Raw genomic sequence first — 22,916 nt, 5'->3', positions numbered from 1 at the left:
CGAAAATCGATGTCAGACGCCATTTTGGAATCCAAGATGGTTGCCATCGTTTCAAGAAAAACTGTCAAATACCCAACAACATGGGTATTTTCGGATAGGAGATGACGTGTAGAGACCGGAAATCGTTGTCAGATTCCATTTTGTAATCCAAGATGGTGACCATAAGTTCAAGAAAAACTGTCAAATACCCTACAATATGGATATTTTTGGAAGGAGACGACGTGTAGAGGCCGGAAATAGATGCCAGACGACATTTTGGGATCCAAGATGGTGGCCATCGGGTCAAGAAAAACTGTCAAATACTCTACAATATGAGTATTTCCGGAAAGGAAACGACGTGTAGAGGCCGGAAATCGATGCCAGATGCCATTTTGAAATCCAAGATGGCGGCCATCAGTTTAAGAAAAACTGTCAAATACACTACAATGTGGGAATTTCCAAAAATGGACGACGTGTAGAGGCCAGATATAGATTCCAGACGCTATTTTGGAATCCAATATGGCGGCAACATGTTTTCCATGGTCACCATAGCCGATCGAACTCCAGACGAAACTAGAACCGCACTACCGTTCATACTGGTGACAACGCTCTGATGAGACAACGAAACCTTGCCCCCAAGCTCCTCCCCTGATCCTATCGTTCGACAATGTACCTCTCTTACCTCGAGTAAGCCGCGAGTATTCGGCCCAACTCCTACTAGACATAGAATTAAGTGAATGTTGTTACAAACCAAGAACAATGAACTATCGGCTCCGTAAAGCTAACGTGATTGAGTTGGAACGAACTAGTTAAAAAAAACATGTTTTCCATATATAAGGCTTACCAAGAATATTGCGTATAATTTATTATGTATAGCGTATCACTGAGCAAGATCTCAACATAACGTGGAAAATTCCTCAAAACAATAAAACGCTTTTAATTGTTTTGTTTTTTTTTTCTATCGTAAACTACAGATTTATTCCTGGACCCCTCTACAGTGAATATGGTTTTTTTTTTTTTTTTTAACTCTTTATTTGTTCCAAATTCAAAATAAATTACATTTCATTTTTAACCTAGGTGCTCCAGTTACTACAGTAACTTACCAGCCTTAATTGTTATGATATTTATCTAACTGTTTTTACATTGTTCCTGTCTTGGCAATTCAGTATTTTAAACAGGTTTTTTAGAAATGAATATGGTTGATATTTTCATCCACCTGGTGTGGCAGAAATCGAGTTAAAACTAAATCAAATATCCGTGGTTGAAAGTTTCTGCAGTTTCTGGTTGGTTCTTTGTTATCGAAAGAGAAAATAAAATGTGGAATAAATCTGTAGCTTACGATAGAAAAAAAAAAAACAAAACAAAGCATTTTATTGTTTTGCGGAATTTTCCACGTTATGTTGCGATCTTGCTTAATGATACGCAATACACAATAAATTATACGCAATATGCTTGGTAAGCCTTATTTATGGAAAACATGTTGCCGCCATATTGGATTCCAAAATAGCGTCTGGAATGTATATCTGACCTTTACACGTCGTCTATTTTCGGAAATTCCCACATTGTAGGATATTTGACAGTTTTGCTTAAAACCGATGGCCGCCATCTTGGTTTTTAAAATGGCGTCTGGTATCGGTTTCCGGCCTCTACACGTCCGGAAATACCCATATTGTAGGGTATTTGACAGTTTTTATTGAACCAATGGCCGTCATCTTGAATTTCAAAATGGCATCTGGCATCGATTTTCGGCCTCTACACGTCGTTTCCTTTCCGGAAATACTCATACTGTAGAGTATTTGATAGTTTTTCTTGACCCGATGGCCGCCATCTTGGATTACAAAATGGCATCTGACATCGATTTCCGGTCCCTACATGTCATCTCCTATCCGAAATACCCATGTTGTAGGGTATTTGACAGTTTTTCTTGAACTGATGGCAACCATCTTGGATTCCAAAATGGCATCTGACATCGATTTCCGGCCTCTACACGTCGTTCCCTATCCGGAAATACCCATATTGTAGGGTATTTGACAGTTTTTCTTGACCCGATGGTCGCCATCTTGGATTCCAAAATGGCGTCTGGCAACGATTTCCGGCCTCTACACGTCATCCCCTTTTCAAAAATATCCATATTGTACGGTATTTGACAGTTTTTCTTGAACCGATGGCCGCCATCTTGGATTCCAAAATGGCATCTGACATCAATTTCCGGTTCCTGTTCTCACATTGCACAGCAACATCTTATATGGACAAATTTTAGAGTCATAACATATTAAGGAAGTTTATGTGCACTCTAGCGCCACGTAGTGTGAGAGTTCTGAAATAATATGACCATCATAGGAATGGACTTAGTGACCTGAACAACTTTTCTCAAGACAGTAACCATCTATATGGCCAGGTTCTCGAGATTCAGCTTATACAGGAAATTTACTTGCACACTAGCGCCGCGTAGTGAGCGTGTTCTGAACTAATATGGCCACCATCCAAAAGGACTTGATCACCTGCACAACTTTGCTGAAAACAGCAAATTTCTATATGGCCAGGCTCTCGAGATACAGTTTATATAGGAATTGCACATGCACACTAACGCTGCGTAGTGAGAGAGTTCTGAACTAATATGGCCACCATCCGAAAGGACTTGGTCAACTGAACAACTTTGCTGAAGACAGTAACTTTCTATATGGTCAGGATCACGAAATATTCTATGTTGGAAATATGATCCATATATTATAGCGCCCGTCATAAGTAACATAAAAGTGAAGCGCCTTTAGCGGCGTAGTTCCCAATTTAACCTGAATCCAATGGCACAGGCTTGTTGGTCTAACCCAGTACAGCAACTTTGTCGAAGACAGTATAGCTTTATGTATTGAAACAAATGAGATAATCCACTACAGCCCCCATTAGTGAAAATCCCATAAGCTGTGGGTATCCTTATTCGCGGTTCCTTATTCACGCCCCCGTTACCCCGGCAATAAGGATTCCTGACTGTATTATTAAATATTTTAATATATATTAGCAGAAAATTGCTCAAAACCAGTGAACAGAATTTTGGCCAGGTTTTTGTTCCAGTTACTCCTCTGTGCGTCGGTGAGTCGCTGGTTTCCCGTTAGGTAGGTGTTGCATCAACAATATCCTTCCTTTCCCCATAACGGAGAAGATGGGCGTGGTCGGTAATGGTGATTGTCAAGCTTTTCCTGTTCTGAACTTTGATTGGCGAGCTATTCACTCCCTAATAGTTTTCCTTAAGGTGTTTCCTTGTAGAGTTCATGTTTCCATAACACCTCGCAATTTCAAGAGCACACAACTCAAGATCTACGACGTTTATACATCTGCAAATTTCAGACATTGCTTGCTTCTCCGCAGCAAACAACAAGTAGTTGCTACGTGCATTCACAGAAACCTTATTATTTTTACATGTGAAATTGCGAAGTATAACACGAAAAAGGACGCTACAGGGAATCGCCTTAAGCAATCATAACAAGAACATTAAAATAGATGCATGACATTTTCTAATATGCAATCTACGAATTACTCCGTTACAAACGCAACGAAACGCAATGCAAATTTGTTTGGAATTCTTCTATAGAAAACTCTTCAAAGTGAATTTAAAAATTTAAAAATCTGCTTTGTTTCGTAATATTCTAAATCCCAGATTCTTCTATTATGCTTGAAAATGTAACTTCATGTTATTTTTATGCTAGGTCGAAACATTTATCCAATGTTTCAGTAGGTTCCATTGTAGAAAATCCAATTCTGAAATATTGATATATTTAATGAGTCCTAGAATTTTGAAGATATTGGCTGCAATATTAGAGCAGTTTCAGGAAAAATATGATTTTTTTAATCGACCTGCTCTGATTTGTATCAAACTTTGCAAAATTGTTTGTTATGGGCAGAGGTTCACATTTTTGCTAAAATTCTGCCATTTTTGGATCTTGTAAAATCACCCCCTGCCTTCCTGGCTACGGCTATGACTACGATCATTCTGCATGTAAATGTATCAGATGTTTCTGGAACGAGAGTACAGAATAAAGCGTACTTACCAAGTTCATTTAACTGCTACGTAATTCAGAATGAGACATGTCTACGGCAGTCACCTTTGTGAAAAAGCAAATGTTCTGTATTTAATTGTTAATTAGGAGTATGACTCAACGATTTGGTTTGCAAACTTTGTTTCATTAAATACGCACTGATAGTTTTCTAGAAGCATGTTCAGCTTGTTGATATTCCCGACTTACGGAAACTGGAATCAGAATCAAATAATACAAGATGGTACGAGCTTAATCAAATACCCGTTAACTGGACTCGAAGACGACGAAACGATTCGTCTACATCTTCCTCATACTGCATAGCTTGTATAATTCGAAACATTATTCGACAACCAGCTAAAATGTAAACAAGACCAGCTCCTACGGTCTTTTGTTAACTGCATTAATTACTGGTGCAATGCATCCAACCAACCGGTTCGAGGATACCTTCCCGTATATAGCACTGTGTGTGTGCAGGTATTTGTGGTTTATATGGTATGCAATGCATCAGCCGCTTCGTTCTGCCCATGGCATGCGTTGTATAAAGCCACAATCCTACTACGCCCCATCATCGAGAATGTTCGATCAAATGGAATCACATTACTCCAAGTGCTCTCCACTCCGAGACCGTTCCCACTCCCGTTGGATGATACTAACTGTGCGGAGAGTTGGGTTTTACAACGTTCAACATTATGCTGGCAATAAACTTAATTGAAATCGAGCAGAGTTGATCCGTGGTAAATCGAATTAGTGCAACAACTGCGTCGGAAAGCCATTGTTGACTGATAGAATCGATTTCGATATACTACTAATTTGATTTCGCAAATTAGGCACCGATCCAAGGTCACTTTCCCGCATTTCAATCAGAGCCCAAGTGGTTTCCCAACCTAATGGATCCTTTGATCTGATATCGGACCATCATTGTCACTCGTCACGGTTTTTCTGTTGCTTTCTCGAACGCAAGAAGGACGATGAGATACATGTTTTCGATATTCCTTATCCTTCGAATCGAAGCTTTCTCAAACCATGTAGGGATGTAGGTTTGATTGACAACCAATTTGGTCTTCTTCCGGCGAACGGACATCCTATCGTTCGTCGATTGTCATCCGATGGAAAAGACTCCAAGGACCAGGTGAAGCCACAGTAAGAAAAAAAAACTAGCAAATGTGGCAGCTCGAATGCACTTTTAGTTGACGTGACTTTTTTGTACCGTGCCCACAACGAGCCTTTGATGTTTGTTGAAGTGCTTTCGAGTGTATGCTGCTACCTTAGGTTGATGATGAGAACAGAGTGCTTCTCTCGAGGGTGCTTATTCCTTCGGTGGCGGCATTCTTAGAGAGCCGTTTGTTAGAAGCCGAGACGTGTAGGAGAAGGTTGACTTTCTTGAGGTGTTTTGTGAGTCAACACTTGCATGTCATTTGAAGTGCCGACAGCTGTTATAAGCCAGGTTGGCACTAATTGCGAAAACAATTGAACATTTATCACATGGTTGGCTTTGTCGTTGACAATAACGTTTGAATGTATCGAGGCTTTGCAATAAGCGCAAGGAATTAAGTTAAATTAAAACGGATATGAAGCTGAGTGCCACTAGTTTATATTTGGAAACCAAAACAAAGCACACTTAGAAAAATTGATGTAAATTTAGGTGCTCTGAGACTGACATATACGAGCGTCAATTTTGACATAAAATTAAGTCATAATAGACGTAACATTCAGCTCAATCAAATTTACTTTCGACCTTTTCAGTCTCGGAGCACTTAACTTTACATGACATGTTTGTTTACGTCTCATTCTTTATGTCAAAGATGGATTCCGTCACGTGTAAGATTAGGTATTTGTTAGGTTAATGGGAAACTACAGGTACTGAAAATTATCTGGCATCCATCTTCGGAAATAAATTTAGTTATATTCCGCTAGCAAAATCCATATTTCCATAACAAATAACTTTAAACAACGAGTGAAAAACATCACCTACTGAAACACACTTCCCTCACCTGTCACCGCAGGCCATGGCCTAGTAATTACCAGACACAGCCGGATTCCAATTAGTTGAATGTTTAATGAACGATAGTGGTGATGATGTGGTAGGGTGTTTAGTCCGGGTCGGGAACAGCATATTTAATTATCCGACAGAACCACCGACGGTTGTTGAATTGTTTTTGTTATTGCGGCAGGGATGACGGTTTAGATGATGATTCTGATGGGGAAGGACAAGAGATGATACTGCATTCCATTCAATGGATTTGTACCTCTAGCGGGATAATAAATGCTTCTCCCACGTATCCCACATATCTGGGTGAGGCATTCAGTTGCTTACGGGTGGAAGGCTTCACGAGAAGATGTGACTGGAAACCACAAGTTTTCAGTTGTCGGTAGAAGTTGAAGATTTATGACAAATGATAGCGCACTGTTATGGCAATTAACAGCAAAGCGAGCTAAATTTAACACGAAATACGTTTTCGGATGCGGTGATGATAATTAACTACATCGAAGTTTCTAATCGTGACTGTCACAATTTGGGGCTCAGGTGGTAGTTGATAACAATCTACGTATTAAGTCACGCCGGAACGGCGAAACTAATTCTGATAATTGGTGACACGCTATTTTGATGGATGAAACCAGCTAATCGAATTCCCATACCTTGAAAATGCTTTAGACGATTGACGTTAATTGTTCTGCTCTCTGTTTTCTATCCCGCCACATTTCAGGAATCCTACCGGAAGCACTCCGTACCAAATGTAGTCGCTGTTCCGTCACTCAGAAAGAGAACGCACTGAAGATCATCACCACTCTGTACTACAACTACCCGGAACAGTATCAGGCCCTTCGGGAACGATGGGATCCATCCGGCGAATATCACCGTCGGTTCGAGGAGTACATCCAGGGACTGCAGTTCAATCAGATCGGTAGCAACGGCAACGATCGCCCGGTAAGAAACGACTTCGATCGTGACCAATCGCAGGTCCTGCTGCAGACGTTGATCCTCTCGACCACCACACCACCGTCACCATCGTCCCCGAATGTGATCCCCAGCGAACCCGAGCAACGACCATCCCAACAATTGGCTCCATCGGCACAGCTAACACAACCGGTAGCACCTGTTTCAATTACTTCTACCACTTCCACCACAACCATTGCCTCCAGTACGACCAGTACTGCTATCCCTACTACCACTACTACTACCATTACTACTTCCAATCCCACAACCTCTGCTGCAACTGCTACTACTGGGACTACTCCTACTACTCCCATCACTACCACGGGTTCTAGTAGTAGTACAAATATGGCCACAGCGGAGACTAGCCAAGCGCCAGGGACGGTAGCCCCCATGGAAAACCCGGTACATAATATGGCTTTAAGTTTTACTAATGGAGTGCTAAGTATAGTGATGATAGTTTTTAAGGGTTAACAAGTAGGTTTGGTAAGGTGTAAAGCTTTAACTCTCTTTTGTACAAAATTACAGTAGTTAAGATGCATTTATGACGAATTTTTCGAGTGATTGGCAGTAACTGAAGCTAATTCCAATTCATATTTAACCACTGTAAATATACGGAAGACTAATCGCATGCTTTAAATACTGCTTCTAATCAATTGTTCGACTTATTTTCGAATAAACTAGCTTGTTTCAATTGCTTTCGATCTTTCTATACTTCCTCATTTATCTCAGCCTTAACCCTACTTTAATTATATTTCAGTATATCCAAACGAACCAATCAATATACAATCCAATTTTAGGACATTTTTTAATATGTATTGAACTAACCGACTATAGCATTTGTCACAGAAATGCATCTCCCCAAATGCGAGCGAGACCATTGTCTCTAGTCGGAAGTTTGTGTGGCAGTGTGTCACCAGACCAAGTTTCACAGAGCGCGTTTTGTGCACTTTGGCTTCCGGTAAGCGATGTAAACAGCAGGAGGTATCGCTTTCACCACGGGCCAAATGACACCGACTGACCGGTTAGTTCTGTGTCGTTTGTGGGTGGGTCGTGTGCTAGCAAGCATAATACTTTGTTAGTGCAAGCGTGTGCCGTAGAGGATGGTGGAGTTAAGCGTTTATGGCAGTGCTATCTTAAAACTTGCAGCATTTGGGAAACTTTTTTGAATTTGCTTATTGTAAGGTCCAAGCATTCCATTTTGGATAATTCTGACATGCTACTGAGTCATTTTTTGGGAAATTTCATACCCTCGTCAGTTCCTTAACTCTTCAGACTTTAAACCACTCTATTTACCACCAAGCTCCAAACCGAACACAAGTTTCAGTCAACTTTTCTGACAATGTTCAATTCTAAAGCAAAAGTTCAAATTTTATTTTATTTTATTTATTTGTATGCATCAACAGGCTGAGTTTAGCTCCAATGATGATTTAAGTAACTAAGATACTTCAAAGAATAAATATTAAGAATAAAATACATAAACAAAACACACGTGAATGATCGGTTAACTGTGCCAGAAAAAAACGATGAGAAGTATCTTCGTAGCAGCTGTCGAGGCAGATGCAAATCGAAAATGCCACCTATTGCACCGTTCATGCCTTAGTTTGTGCGCTGAAGTGGAAATCTCAGCATAACTTTGTTACGTAGCACACGGGGTTGGACGTTAATGTTGACTTGCTCCAAGATTGCACTGCAATCAAATCTACCATGTAAAGTTTCCGCGATTAACAGTGCCCTAGAGGTATCTCTTCTAGTTTGGAAAGGATCCAGATCAATCAGCTGGCAACGACTTTGATAGCTGGGCAGATGAAATGGGTCTCTCCAAGGCAGCTTCCGCATAGCGAGCTGCAGAAAACGGCGTTGAACGGACTCAACTTTCTCAACACGATTGTTGTAGTTTGGACTCCAGACCACAGAACAGTATTCCAGAATGGATCGCACCAAGGAACAGTACAGTGACTTCAGACAGTAGATGTCGGAGAAATTCTTTGCTACCCTGAAGATAAAGCCCAATGTGCTAGACGCCTTGTGGACAACGTGCGAAATGTGCTGCTTGTACGTAAGTGCCCCTAACTTCGTAGTCAAATGTGATTGGTTATTTATTCCCAGTAAAAATGATCACTTAATGGGGTTAACCACCATTCTCTTCAAATTACACCACCTGGCAAAGGTTTCGAACTGACGTTGAAGGAAGTGACAGTCATCAATCGAACGGATTCGTAGGTAGATTTTAAGGCCTTAGATGACCAAATTCACGTCATTGAAGTCGAGGAAGAAAATCAAATGTCCCCGGTGACTTCCTTGAGGTATTCCTGACATAGCTAGATAGATATCGGACCGGTTGTCATCAATGGCAACCATCAGTTGTCGATCAGTGAGATATGAACGAAACCATCGCAAGAGGTTGCCGCTGACCCCAAGTCTATGCAACTTGGCAATCACGAAAGCATGGTTTTGCTTATCGAAGGCAGCTGACATTTCGGTATATATGACGCCTGTTTGCGTCCTCTCGGCCATGCTTTTCGTAAGATACGATGTCAAACATAGCAGATTTCTCGCGTCACTTTTTAAATAGACCAATCTACATTGATCGATTCTTTTCATCGACTCTCTTTTTCGGCGGCAGTGGAAATCATGTTGACGTTGGCATCCATTGCACCCAGTGTTTGACCGTAGAGTGGAACATTACTAGCTGCTAGGGTAACGTGTTCGTCGGTTAATCTCTCATTCGAGAGGTTTCCAATGTTAAAAATTAATGATGTTCAGTGAAATTACCGGTGAAAACATGCCTTCGTTAAGGCTCATCTGCTAAAAAACGTCCATAATATCTGCTGAAAATACATTTCGTACAAGGATTTAAGGGAAGCCAAATTTAATAAGAACATCTCATAGAAAGACAGTTGAAAGGCAATTCTCCCCTATGTAAGATTTCAAAAAATTTCGAAAACTAATCAGAATACTCAATATATTAAGTAATTATGCGGGATAGCATCATCACAGCCTAATAATTTTAATACAATTAGTTTGTCAATTTTCTATAATGTTAGAATAAATTTTCATATCTAAGATTTATACGATGAATTGCCCCCGAATTATGGTATTAAATTTAGAGTTCCGTTAAATATACTTGTTTGATTCCTACATAAAAACAGAACAAATGAGTATTTAAAAGGATTTGGAAACATCCATGAAGCATTGAAGCCTACATTTAGCTTCAATCAATCTTCTTACGAACATTACTTTGGATATTCAGCAAACAAAAAGAACTCAGCCATTCATCAGTTATCGATGTCCTCAATGACCTTCATTTGCAATTAATCGAAGCTAATTTGCTCAAAGATCTTTTACCTCAACTAAAAAATTAGTGACCAATAAGCTCAAATATATTGGCAGACCAACGTGAAAAATTAAATCAGAAGATCAGAGTTAAACTTCATAATTGAACGTTAAATGAAAATAATCTGCTTTGGCAAATACCACAAATTTTTGCTCATCCTCCATGCCCGACGAAATTTCCTCCTCTGGCCCTGACTATACCTCGTTGAGTCTGTAGATCTTCAATATCTGAGCTTCCAAATGACTTAGAGAATCAAGATGATTAAGTATGTACCTCACATGTCTTTATGAATCTTTACAAAGCTCTAATTGTATATTAACAGCATTCAAGACTTTGTTGAGCCTCCAAAATAATCTAAGCTTGGGGATTAGTCGGGGACCTCAAAATACTTTGCATTATAAGTATTTATCTATAACAAATTCACACTATATTATGGAGCTCCACGAAGCTGTACGGGCTCCAATATTTAGTCAGGATAATACATTGTTGAATCTGTAAAACATTAACAAACTCCAGGATGATTTGGAAAACTCGAAATACATATCATTTCAACTATATATTCCACATGAACATTTGCCAGACTAGCAATTCTCTTTATTCAAATCAGGTATATTATCTTCAACACGTGTCTATCTATGTATGATGATGTATGATAATTGTCTATCACTCATTGTAGCACGGAAACTAAGTTCGATAGCAGTGGGCGCTCCTCACTGTTTGATTTGATCAAGCTTAATAAACTCTGACTGTCCCCAACATGTCACTGCATGAAGGGACAAAAACGGGTTGGGTGGATCGATAGGTAAATTTACCTATAAGCATCCACGGGATGGTACATAATCTCCTTCCAGCCACATGCTCATACAATTGGTCTAAAAACGAGATCTGATGAGCAGTGAAAGCAACTGCTCCATTCAAGACCATTGAAGAAGGTTGGCCGGAGTCCTTGCGCTGCTCATTTACGTAATTCCAGAATGACTTCGGGTACGACTTGAGTTTCCTCTAACTCCTGATCATTGAGTCTAACGTAGTGACGTTTCAGCGAAAGCGTGCGATACTTAGTGAATTTTCTTAATGTAACTCTTTTGGTCGACTTCAACCTACGCAGTTTACTCGTCTGCCAGAGAGGATGAGACATTTTATGGTGAACTCTTTTCGGAACGTGTCTTTAAATTTCATAAGCCAATGTGAAAATGTTTGCGCAGCGGTTTCAACGTTATCAGGATCGAGGATGCTCTCCCAGTATATACTAGATAAATAGCACGTTGATGATACTACGGTGATCGGCTTTCCGGAAATCGTATGACACGGTTGTGGAAATGAAGTCAAAGACCCGACCGTGATTGTCATCAACAGTGACAACACTTGGGAGCAAGGGTGAACTGTCAAGCGGGAGCGAAACATTCAGAAGCAGCAAATGCAGTTACTGTTCTTATCTACCGTCAAGCATTGTAATCTCATAAAAATGTTCTATGCTTTTTCATAACACATTCATAATTTTAAGCTCAAAGATAAAAACCAACAGGCTTAGTGATGAAAGTATAAAAACCAGGATGGTTTTTATGAGGCAGCTGAGTTTTCAATTACAGTAAAACATACTTTGGCGAAACATGTATGTAAACAAACTTTGATAGAGTCATGGGGGCTCGAGCACTCCTGGCTCAGAGCTTTTGGCGGGAATCAACTGAGAAAGAGCAAATCAATTTTAAACTTGAGAAAATTTTCAAGCAGTTTTCCATTGGCTTGCAAAATAAAATTGGTCAACTCCGCAGTACCCAGGTGATGATGTACTTGCTTTACTAGTGTATAAGGTGCCGTGGAGATGAATGGAGTGGTGTCCTAAACGCTCACGACATACATTTGACAATTGACAAACTTCGAACAAATATCTTCAAACAATCTTGAAATTTTTTCTTGAATGTCCCCGGATGAACATTTCAAAGTTGTTTCTTGGATTTTTACTAAACGACCTAAAACTTCTAGAGCCAGTTTTTGTAATTCTTCCCATCATGTCTGTTGTTTTTCGCTCCACAGTGCTCAAGCGGTTCCAAATCGGGTCTAGATTAGCCTTCCAAGGCTTGAGCTGATTTGGTAAGAAACTGACTGGGCACAAACCATTTGAAGTTTATATGGGAATTACTATGGGGAAACCGAACTTTTTCTTCGTAGTCTTCTATTCTTCTTCCATATTGCACCGTTAAAAATTTCTACAGCTATAACTTTGCGGAATATTGTTTTTCAGCCAAACATCAAAGTAAATAGTTATTAATTGTTTAAGAGATTGATAATCTTATGGCATGATCAAGCAACTGTTTTGTGGGCAACACTGTATTCTGCAGTGTGACATAGTAGCCATGATGTTTTAGCTCTATTCTACGCGCCAGAAACATCAATGTTGCCTGATGAGCAGTTGATTGAGCATAATCATAGACAATAGTGACTTGGATCATAAATAATTTTTGATCATTATATTTTATCGAAAATTGGTCTTCAACAAAGTTGTAGCTGTGAAAATTTACTACAAGTACAGCTATCAATTTTTACAGCAGAGAAATAGGGTTAATTAGATAGATATGAATACACAATTTGGTAATTTCCATATAAACTTCAAATGGTTTGTGCCAAGTCAGTTTCTTACTAAATGACTTAACATTTTGGAAGGCTAATCAGGAACTTAATTGGAACCGTTTGAACACTGTGGAGTGAAAATTTCTAATTTTGCATCAGTCTAATATGCACACTACGAAAACGTAATGTCGTGCTTTTGGACAATGCTCAACTGCCTATAATCGCATATCACGTGTATTTTTTTTGTAAATTTTGAATTAACAACCCTATGGCACGTACACTTATATTATGTGATAAAACTACGGAATTTGATCATGAAAAATGTCTTATCAAACAATGTAATCGAATATTAGCCCCATCCTGAAATTCAATCGTTCAGAGGTCGAGTTACAGTTCTGCCTTTTGAATTTTCATACTTCATCTCGGCTAATAAGCTAAATCTAAAATACTGAAAAAATTGGATTTTGCTACTTTCAGAGATATACCAAATGTATCACGGAAGAATTATCTTTTTGTTACGCTTGAAAACTTTCAGTCAAATTAATTGTTTTATGAAAAAGTTAGAAGCTACTGAGCACACATGATTGGAAGGACGCATCCCAAGTAACAGTTTTAGTTTTATGTGGGTGCTATAAAACTTCTATAAAGCATGCAATGAGGAGATTTGCAAAACAATCTACGGCAACCGGTGGGGTTTGAACCCACACATTCCATTCAGTACACGGTTGCATTGCCATTTATACCAAAGATGGTCAAAATGTGGCCGGCGGGCCACACGTGCTGCTTGGATCTCTATGCTACAGCATCCTCAACATGAATTTCTTTTTGTATTCCAAATGTATGGCCGAAATGATTGGGCACACACAATTTAACTTAAAATACATTACCATTGCACAATTATACAGTCATTGAAAAAATAGGGATGAGCACCACTGAACCATACTACGGGTACAGCTTGTACCCGAGTATTTTGCTAATTAATGGGATTGTGGGTTCAAATCCTACCAGATGCCGTAGATTGTTTCGCAAATTTTCTCATAAACATCCCAAGCAACCAAAAGCTCCGCATTCCCCGATAAAATCCACTTTCAAGTTGCATAAAGTGCATATAAAGTTCCAACAGAACTTTATGGTTGCTTTAGACGCTATAAAAAGCACACGAGGAACTGCATGCTCCAAAAGGTACCAACTTGAAGTTCGAAATCTGATCCAAAATGCACCCCTAATCACTTCTTAGAAACCTCAGGTAAGGCTGCAAACATGACCGAAACAATTGTCCGATTAAGTTCTCTGTGGTACTTCTTAGCAACTTTAAAGTTGGTCAGATAAAGGAATTCCGAACGCCGACCGTCTACAAAAGAAAAATGCTCCTCTCCTTCCGACTCATTTCAACCCCAAAAAGGAAATCATCGTGGCTTGAGAGGACTATAAGAACGGCTTGGGCGCCATAATACTACATCGTTGCTCAAACGGCTCCATCAAGGCCGTCATTTACACTTTGAGATCGCTGACACCTGCAGATGAAAACTTCGGTCAAATTGAAAAGGAAGCATTCATGAAAACTAGTTTCCCTTCTCTTTTTATTAGACTTAATGAATTCTTTTAAACCTCATTTGATTCTTGTTGTGGTCATGAGTTAGGTCCAGACAACTTCAGAGAGCATATACATTTATTTCTGGCTCTGTTAAGAGAACTGACTGGTCAACTGCAAAGGCTGCAGTCAAATATGAGTTAAGAGTTATGGGCCCATGAGTTAACTACAAAGTTCCATTAAGTTTATATAGGACGACTTACAAGTTAAGCTTTTAAGTATTACGGGGCCATCATGGCACCCTTTTGGATGATCACTTGAGATGTAATGGATAAGTTCTGTTGATTTTAGATACCGTTCGAGATACCCATATAGGTCTTAAATGGGAAGCTCAAGTAAACTTATGGAAACAAGTTTTTCGCACCTTTCAAACGATGTAACGATCCCCAAATATATGAAAAACGTTCATTAGCTGCGTAGCTACTAACAGTTACTGTTCTGTGAAATTTTTCTTTAGGTTATAGGAGTAGAGTCACAGGCTTTTTAAAGAAGTTTGATCGTCACTACGTTCCTCTAACTGAAAAAAAAAATCCGTACAGAACAGAAAATATGTTTAGCTACGCAGTATTAAATTCAACGTTTTTCAAAATAATACAAAAAATAAAGGTTCAATTGTGTTGGCACTTTCTTTCGCCATTTTGACAGCATAAAGCTTTGCAACGGCTATACCAGTGATTGCAAGTTCGATTGAGGCCCGTTTAAGGCAGGAAGGGGCACTTATTTGGTGTATTGGTTACTTGAGTGGTGACTTCCAAAGGCGCTATGGTTTATCAGCGGAAGCCTTATGATTATACTTCAGTAGTAGTTTTGTATACCTTAAATATACTTTATTTTCTCCTACAACTTTCAATCAGAGGTCATTTTGATTAGATGTTATATTTTCGTGCAACGATTTAACGATTTCACACCATATACTGAAAAAAAAAAACAAAAATTCAAAATTGGTGAATTTTAGTACAAATTTGAAGGATTGCCCATAACAAAAAAATGTGCAAATTTTGATGCATATCGAAGAAAGTCGAGTCAAAAAAGGTTAGAACTGCTCAATTTTTATTTAAAACTCATAGATGTCCTAGTAATTATTTCAGAAGGTCTGTGATCTAAATCCGTCATTCATTTAAGCTGAGCCATAAGACCTCTGTTGCTTATACGTTATGCATTTTTTTTTAGATCTTTATTAAGGAGACTTTTAGCCCTGGGCTCAATTATGCATTTCTAGTTTAAGTGTACGGTCATCGAGGTAAACCAATGACTAATAAGGCTCCTCGACTGAACTTATGGGTTCAATCCAGAAGAATTGGATTTTGTACTTGGTTTTCTCGATGCCTCTTAGTTTACCATTAAGCCTCTCAACTAGCTCACAAGGCTACTTATCACAAATTGATGACCAAAGTTCACTCTTAAGGTCTCTGAAGTTGCTTATGGATTTGCAGTATAAGCCTTCCAAAGCTACCCCCTCCCCCCTTGAAGCACGTTAGTTGCAAATCGACAGTAGAAACTTCTATACGACTTGTAAGGCCTCCAATAAGGTCTCTGAAGTTATCCTAAATGTTTTTGAAGTTTATTATTTAATTATGTTTTTAAACGCAACTCGCATGGCCTCTAACATCAATCGATATTTCCTCTAGATATGATTCAAGAAATGTTTTAGAGTTGATCCATAAGTTCTCTGAAGTTAACTCATAGGACTCTTAGAAATTGCCAAGTAACCAACAAACCTTCTAAAGCAAAAAGTGCCATATAATGCTGATATAAGACTTTCATATTAGTATGTAAATCCTTATAAATCAAAATTGGCCCTTATCAGAAACTATTATCGGGCTTGGTGGTTACTTGAGTAGTCATTAATGTCTCTAAATTTGAACCATAAGACTACTGAACTTAATTTAAATACACTCCCGATTATAAGTTTAAGGACACACCTAAAAAACATGACAAATTTGTTATGTTCATATCTGTGTCATGTTACGTCCAATTTTCGTTCTCTTTAGATCATTTGAAAGGTATTGAATTGAACTTTCTTCGTAGGCAAATCAATATAATTTTCAAATTTCGTGTGCTAAAAGTTCACTCAAAGATACAATATTTTTCAAAATTTACTCTGAAGAATCGTGACTGATTTTCTCAGAATTGGGTTGGTCAAATTTTGAAATAAAAGTAGTAGTAGAACACTTATGCTATACCATTCATACCATTCAAATAACCTTTGGAGATCGAAAATTGAACGTAAAATGAGAGATCATTGAACAAAACATATTTGCATGGTTTTTTGGGGGTGTCCTCAAACTTATGATCGATAGTGTAGTTGACTCATAACAGGGCCTTTTATAGTGGGTAAAGACTGTACTAGAAAAAATGCAACAGACAAATGATCACCAAAAATTCATTTTAAGTCGGATATTTTTGAAACTCTCAGGAAATTGGTTTATTCTCCTAGGCTAAATGCCCACACCTTGGACTAAACGCTACCCATCAAATCCTGTGCAACACTTGCGCCATCTTTCTTACACACTTTTTGAAGACCTTCCCTGTTTTTCGGAGCTTGCCCTTCATAATCGCCCTGAGTTTTTCTATTGGGCGAAGTTCTGGCGAGTTTGGCCGATTTGCCTCCTTCGGCACAAAAACAACATCGGTGGTTTCGTACCACTCCATCACCGGTTTCGCGTAATGGCACGATGCCAGATCCGATCGTGGGACCTTCGTGAGACCGAAGGAAGGACAGCAGGTGCATCTGGAGGAATTCTTCTTTATATATTTGGCTGTTGATGGTGCCGTTATGTACGGCTTGCTGAATTTGCCGCACCCACAGATTGCCAGGCACACTAAGCACTTCTTGGCAAATTTGTCGACCTTCTTCTTCCGGAACTGCTTCGGAACATTCAAGCGGGCGTCCGCTTTAATGTACGTCTCGTCATCCACTACGATGCATTTAGGCTGCACCAGCCACTCGCGGTACAGCTTCCTGGCGCAGAATTTGGTCACCGTATTCTGTTTACCGGTTCTGCTAGGCGCCTTCCTTACCTTGAAGACATGAAGTCCGGCCCGCTGCATGGTCTGCTGGACGAACCAGACGGAAGAATTGACCTTTTTATCCCCGTCCTGAATCGAAAGGCTTGGATTGCGCTTGAAGTAATCCCTCACCTTCCTTGCGTTCACGGGGTCGTTCGTCTTCGCTTTTCTTCCACTGCCAGCTAGCCGCTGGGTCGTCCGACTCGTCTGGGTCTCATTGAACGATTTTACCACACGGGACATTGTCGATTCCACCTGTGGTTTCGCGATCCACCTGTGGGACTGGCCTGGATTTTCCACGACCCGTCCCACAATTTTTTGTTGAAGCACTTCTTGCTTGGAAGCCATCTCGATATCCACTTGACAGATTGTGACGAGAATTTGCACATGTAAACATTACACTCTAAAAAAGTTTTACTCAAAATTTCATTAATTTTTACCCATGCAATAAAAAGTTATACACAACAGAAAGTGTTGCATTTTTTTTTCGAGTTCAATCTTTAGCATCGCACTGTAGGGCACGAGTTCAAATCTCATTTCAATGCGATTATAATTAAACACTACATCACAGAGTTCGAAAGATTATTACACTGAAACCTCCGTTTACGAAGTCTTTTTTCACGTCCCTCTTTTTACGAAGTAAATTCCAAATAACGAGTTTTTTTTTTGTGATTTTTGGAAACTGAGATATACTGTGATATACCTCACAATATGGGTATTGTTGGAATCGGAGTGACGTGTAGGTACCGGAAATCGATGTCTGAAGCCATTTTAAAATCCAAGATGGCGGCTTCCGGTTACAGGAAAACTTGGACGTTCTGCCAAATACCCCACAATATGGGTATTTTTGGAATCGGAGTGACGTGTAGGGACCGGAAATCAATGTCTGACGCCATTTTGAAATCCAAGATGGCGACTTCCAGTTACAGAAAAACTTGGAAATTCTGCCAAATACCCCCACAATATGGGTATTTTTGGAATCGGAGTGACGTGTAGGGACCGGAAATCAATGTCTGACACCATTTTGAAATCCAAGATGGTGACTTCCGGTTACAGAAAAACTTGGAAATTCTGCCAAATACCCCCCACAATATGGGTATTTTTGGAATTGGAGTGACGTTTAGGGACCGAAAATCGATGTCTGATGCCATTTTTAAATCCAAGATGGCGACTTCCGGTTACAGAAAAACTAGGAAATTCTGCCAAATACCCCCAAAATATGGGTATTTTTGGAATCGGAGTGATGTGTAGGGACCGGAAATCAATGTCTGACGCCATTTTGAAATCCTAGATGGCAATTTCCGGTTACATAAAACATGGAAATTCTGCCAAATACTAAACAATATGGGTATTTTTGAAATCGGAGTGACGTTTAGGGACCGGAAATCGATGTCTGACGCCATTTTGAAATCCAATATGGCGGCTTCCGGTAGCAGAAAAGCTTGGAAATTCTGTCATACACCCCACAATATGGGCATTTTTGGAAATGGAGGGACGTCTAAGAACCGGAAATCGATATCTGAAGTCATTTCGAAATCCAAGATGGCGGTTTCCGGTTACAGAAAAATTGGCAAATACCTCCACGTCACCCCGATTCTTAAGATACCCATATTGTAGGTTATGTAATATTACTTTTATGTTTTTATGTAACTGGAAGTTGCGATATTGAATTTCAAAATGGCGTCAGACATGGGTTTTCAGTCCTAATAGGTCACCCCGATTCCAAACAACTCATATTGTTGAGTATTTCACAGTATTTTCCTGTGTTTCTGTAACCGGATGTCACCATCTTGGATTTCGAAATGGCGTCAGACATTCCAAACAACTCATATTGTTGAGTATTTCACAGTATTTCCCAGTGTTTCTGTAACCGGATGTCACCATCTTGGATTTCTAAATGGCGTCAGACATGGATTATCGGTTCTCACAGGTCACCCCGATTCCAAATATATCCATATTGTTGTGTATTTTACGGTATTTTTCTGTTTTCCTGTAACCGGAAGCCACCATGTTGGGTTTCAAAATGGCGTCAGACATCGATTTATGGTCCCTACACGTCACCCCGATTCCAAAAATACCCATATTGTGGGGTATTCGACAGAATTTTGAAGTTTTTCTGTTACCCGAAGCCACCATCTTGGATATAAAAATGGTGCCATACATCGATTTCCGGTCCTTCCACGTCACTGTTTCCGGAAGCCGCCATCTTGGATTTAAAAATGGCGTCAGACATCGATTTCCGGTCCCTACACATCACTCCGATTCCGAAATTACCCATATTGTGGGGTATTTGACAGAATTTTCATGTTATCCTGTAACCGGAAGCCGCCATCTTGGATTTTAAAATGGTGTCAGACATCGATTTCCGGTCCATACACGTCACCCTGATTCCAAAAATACCCATATTGTGGGGTATTTGACAATATTTTCAAAAACCTCTTTTTACGAAGTAAATTCCAAATAACGAGTTTTCTTTTTACGAAGTAAATCCCAAATAACGAGGTTTTTTTTTACGCACTAATTCGATTTACGAACCCCCGTTTTGGTTCGTAAATGGAGGTTCCAGTGTATTTGACTTAGCCCGAATGCTCTTCACAGATTGTTAACAGGGTACAGTTTTTCTTTTTGGTATATTTTACCAGAAAAACATTATTTATTTCTATAATTTTGTCTCAGACATCATTTAGATCACAAGTGCCGATTCCGTGCTGCAATTTTTTTTTAAACTTTCCATTTGCAATTTGACTAATTTTACCATGGCAAAATGGCCGAAATTTATCAAAAAGTGAATAATTGCACAGAACAAACAATCAGTGTTGGCAAAAACAGAAATCAATTGATATTTTTCCGCTCTCATGTGCTCGCAATATCACGCGTGATATTGGAACAAAATATCATGCTTGATATTGATTTTACAAGCTCCTTTGATATTGCTAGACTATTCACAGCGTGCAAAAATCAAACTCAATACAAAAATGATTCCACTGCACATCGTTTTTTTAGAAAGAGAGAGCATATATAGTTTGCTATCTCTTTTTAATCTTCACCGATGGCAGACGCGAAGGGACTGCTGCAAGCCTTTTTGGAAGTTTTGGTTGCATTCGGGTGTAAAGCAAAAATCATTAAACTCAATCTCACCACAGTTTGGTGAGATTTGCAGTTGGTGAGTTTTGTTAGCTTGATATTCCGAGCTGCGATATCACAGCTTGCAAAATCAACCGCAGTAGTTTGCTTGTAGAGTTTTGTCTACGAAATGCAAGCGCGATCTTGGGTGTTGGTGAGATTTGATTTTTTGATATTTTCCCAACACTGCAAACAATTATGCTAAATGTCATGCAAATCGAAGAAGGCCGAGTTTTTTCGATTTGTCATTTGGCGTGGAATAGTTCAATTGCATTTAATGGTTCATGTTAGAGATGGGCATATCGGATCACTTAGATGAACGGATCACAACCGGTTCATTCAAATAGGTGATCCGGATCTTTTGAATAGTTCGTCGGATCACTTTAATCAAGTTCAATTTGGAATTTGGTGAAGGGTCTCTATTTAATGAAGGATAATTTGAGAAGTAACTCAATTTCAATGAATATTCATTGGCTGATAAGAGGTTGAAGAGGTCTGACAATGCTCTTTACAGCACCGTGAAAACGGCTTCGCCAAAACTAATAGGTAATCTTTGATTATTTTCTGCTCATTCTGAATTCTTAATGTTCTCAGAGAACTCCGAGAAAAACCGATGATCCGCTTCTTATATGCAATTAGCCGTGGATCATTCACTCTCCATACTGATCCGGATCTTTTGAATGGATCGCATCTCTAGTCCACATAAACGAATCTTTTTGTGTTCATTCTGCGCACATGGCCCTTATTTTGCCCCAAATCAGATAATTTTATAATCTAGTGATTATTTGAGATATGGAATATCAGAGTAAAGTAAGCTCGAATCTCACAACTGCTTCATTTTCTGTCTTTGAACTGGTTTAAATAACTTACTGAATAGTTAAATCATTGAAAACATTATTTTCAAAATGATCTTTTATACTTATTATACATGTGAGGCTTATTTGTCCTCATATTCACCTATATATTTTTTCAATAATTTTACAAGGTACTAGGAGAACCGGGTGTAATGCGTTCTAGCGGAGTAATATGACCATCGACCTTTTTTTAAGTACTTTTAAAGCAGCAAATTTCACTAACTGATAGTTCAGCAGCCCGTCTAGCAATTCTGGATGAAAAACCATTAAATTTTGTTTGAAGAATCCATGCAAAAATTCTGTTGATCATATTACCCTGCTGGCACGTTGTACACCATTCCCCTCCACTTTAAATATAATTGATAACTTCTACTAAACTTTACTGACTAAAAAGATCATTAAACGACTTTAAATTTAATCCTTTATTATTTAGCAGTTTATGTCAGAATAAACGCCAAGCACGTACTTATCGTAGTGTGCGCAGAATACATGCAAGCGGAACCGATTCTCGATTCAATGTCCGAAGTCGTTCCCGACCCGTCCCAACCAATTTTGATTGCAAAACTGAGATCCTCAGGCAATAAACCAGCATAAAATAAGCGGTATTTTGTTCGCCAACTAAGTGCTTACTTCGCGCTGCCCTATTCTCCCCTAAATAGGCGAACCACCGTTGCTGCGCTGCACTGCTTTCACGGTTCACATTAACACCAGTCAACTAGCTGATGGTCACCACCCAGCGATCGAGTCAAGTGTTCGATGCTGTAGTAGCGATAGTGTAGCGATGACCACCGTATAACCGCATTCGACACCGCAACAGAGCTTTTTGTCCAACGGTTGGTTGTGTGAAGCACACGCATCTCACCGACTGCCTACCGTCGAAACGGGGTTGGTCAGTGTACATACGATGTGTTTTCCGTGTTGCATAAATTCAAGCGCTGGTTTCGGTTTCAAAGCTCTGCTCGACGATAACGTAACGTGGGCTGAGTATGGGAAGGATTGAATTTCGCCTGTTGTGGTTGCTTGTGGATGCGGTTAGTTTACGCGAATAGAGTTGGGTTCCTCGTTGCGACTGTTGGCGGAAACTGTTGGCTGGAAGACTGTCTTAATTGGTGCAGAAATTCTCTGTTTTAGTTGAATATTAAAGCACCTATGGTTGCAGCTGTAGTTCACATGGACGTTCGAGGTTGAGCGTCTGTTTGTGTTGGTAATTGAATGTAGGTAGGTACATGAGAAATGCACGAACATTCTGCTGGACCCGCACGTTCCGTCAGGATAGTGTAGGAGTACCAGATTCGCTGATTTGTTAACATTTGTTCGCCCCCTGCTACTGCACGGTGCTCGGTCAGTGTGTAATTAATTTTCCTCGAATAATCCAACCATTGTTCAGTGTTGTTAGTTCGTGCGGTTTTGCCGTACATGCGGTTGTACGAGATAAAGGATAATTACCCTGCAGTTATGGTGGTTGGTTTGGTTATTGTATTTTGTCTGTAGA

The 22,916-nt window shown here is 39.5% G+C and overlaps 1 protein-coding gene across 12 annotated transcripts in view; it reads left to right on the top strand.

Annotated features, from left to right (window-relative positions):
* Window positions 1–22,916, top strand: part of LOC135705705 (mucin-2-like) — a 111,006-nt gene that overhangs the window by 63,659 nt on the left and 24,431 nt on the right. For 8 of the 12 annotated variants that reach the window (XM_065227529.1, XM_065227527.1, XM_065227524.1 and 5 more), the window contains exon 4: window positions 6,716–7,347. In XM_065227529.1, coding sequence (XP_065083601.1) covers window positions 6,716–7,347 — 632 coding nt within the window. The remainder of the gene's footprint in view (window positions 1–6,715; window positions 7,348–22,916) is intronic. The other 4 variants (XM_065227530.1, XM_065227532.1, XM_065227534.1 and 1 more) reach the window with 1 other exon arrangement.

The sequence above is a fragment of the Ochlerotatus camptorhynchus genome, unplaced genomic scaffold (assembly GCF_037179485.1).
Source record: "Ochlerotatus camptorhynchus isolate MF236.1 unplaced genomic scaffold, CSIRO-AGI_Acam_v1.1 ptg000274l, whole genome shotgun sequence".
NCBI classification, from domain to species: domain Eukaryota; kingdom Metazoa; phylum Arthropoda; class Insecta; order Diptera; family Culicidae; genus Ochlerotatus; species Ochlerotatus camptorhynchus.
This window is presented reverse-complemented; position numbering and strand designations above follow the sequence as displayed.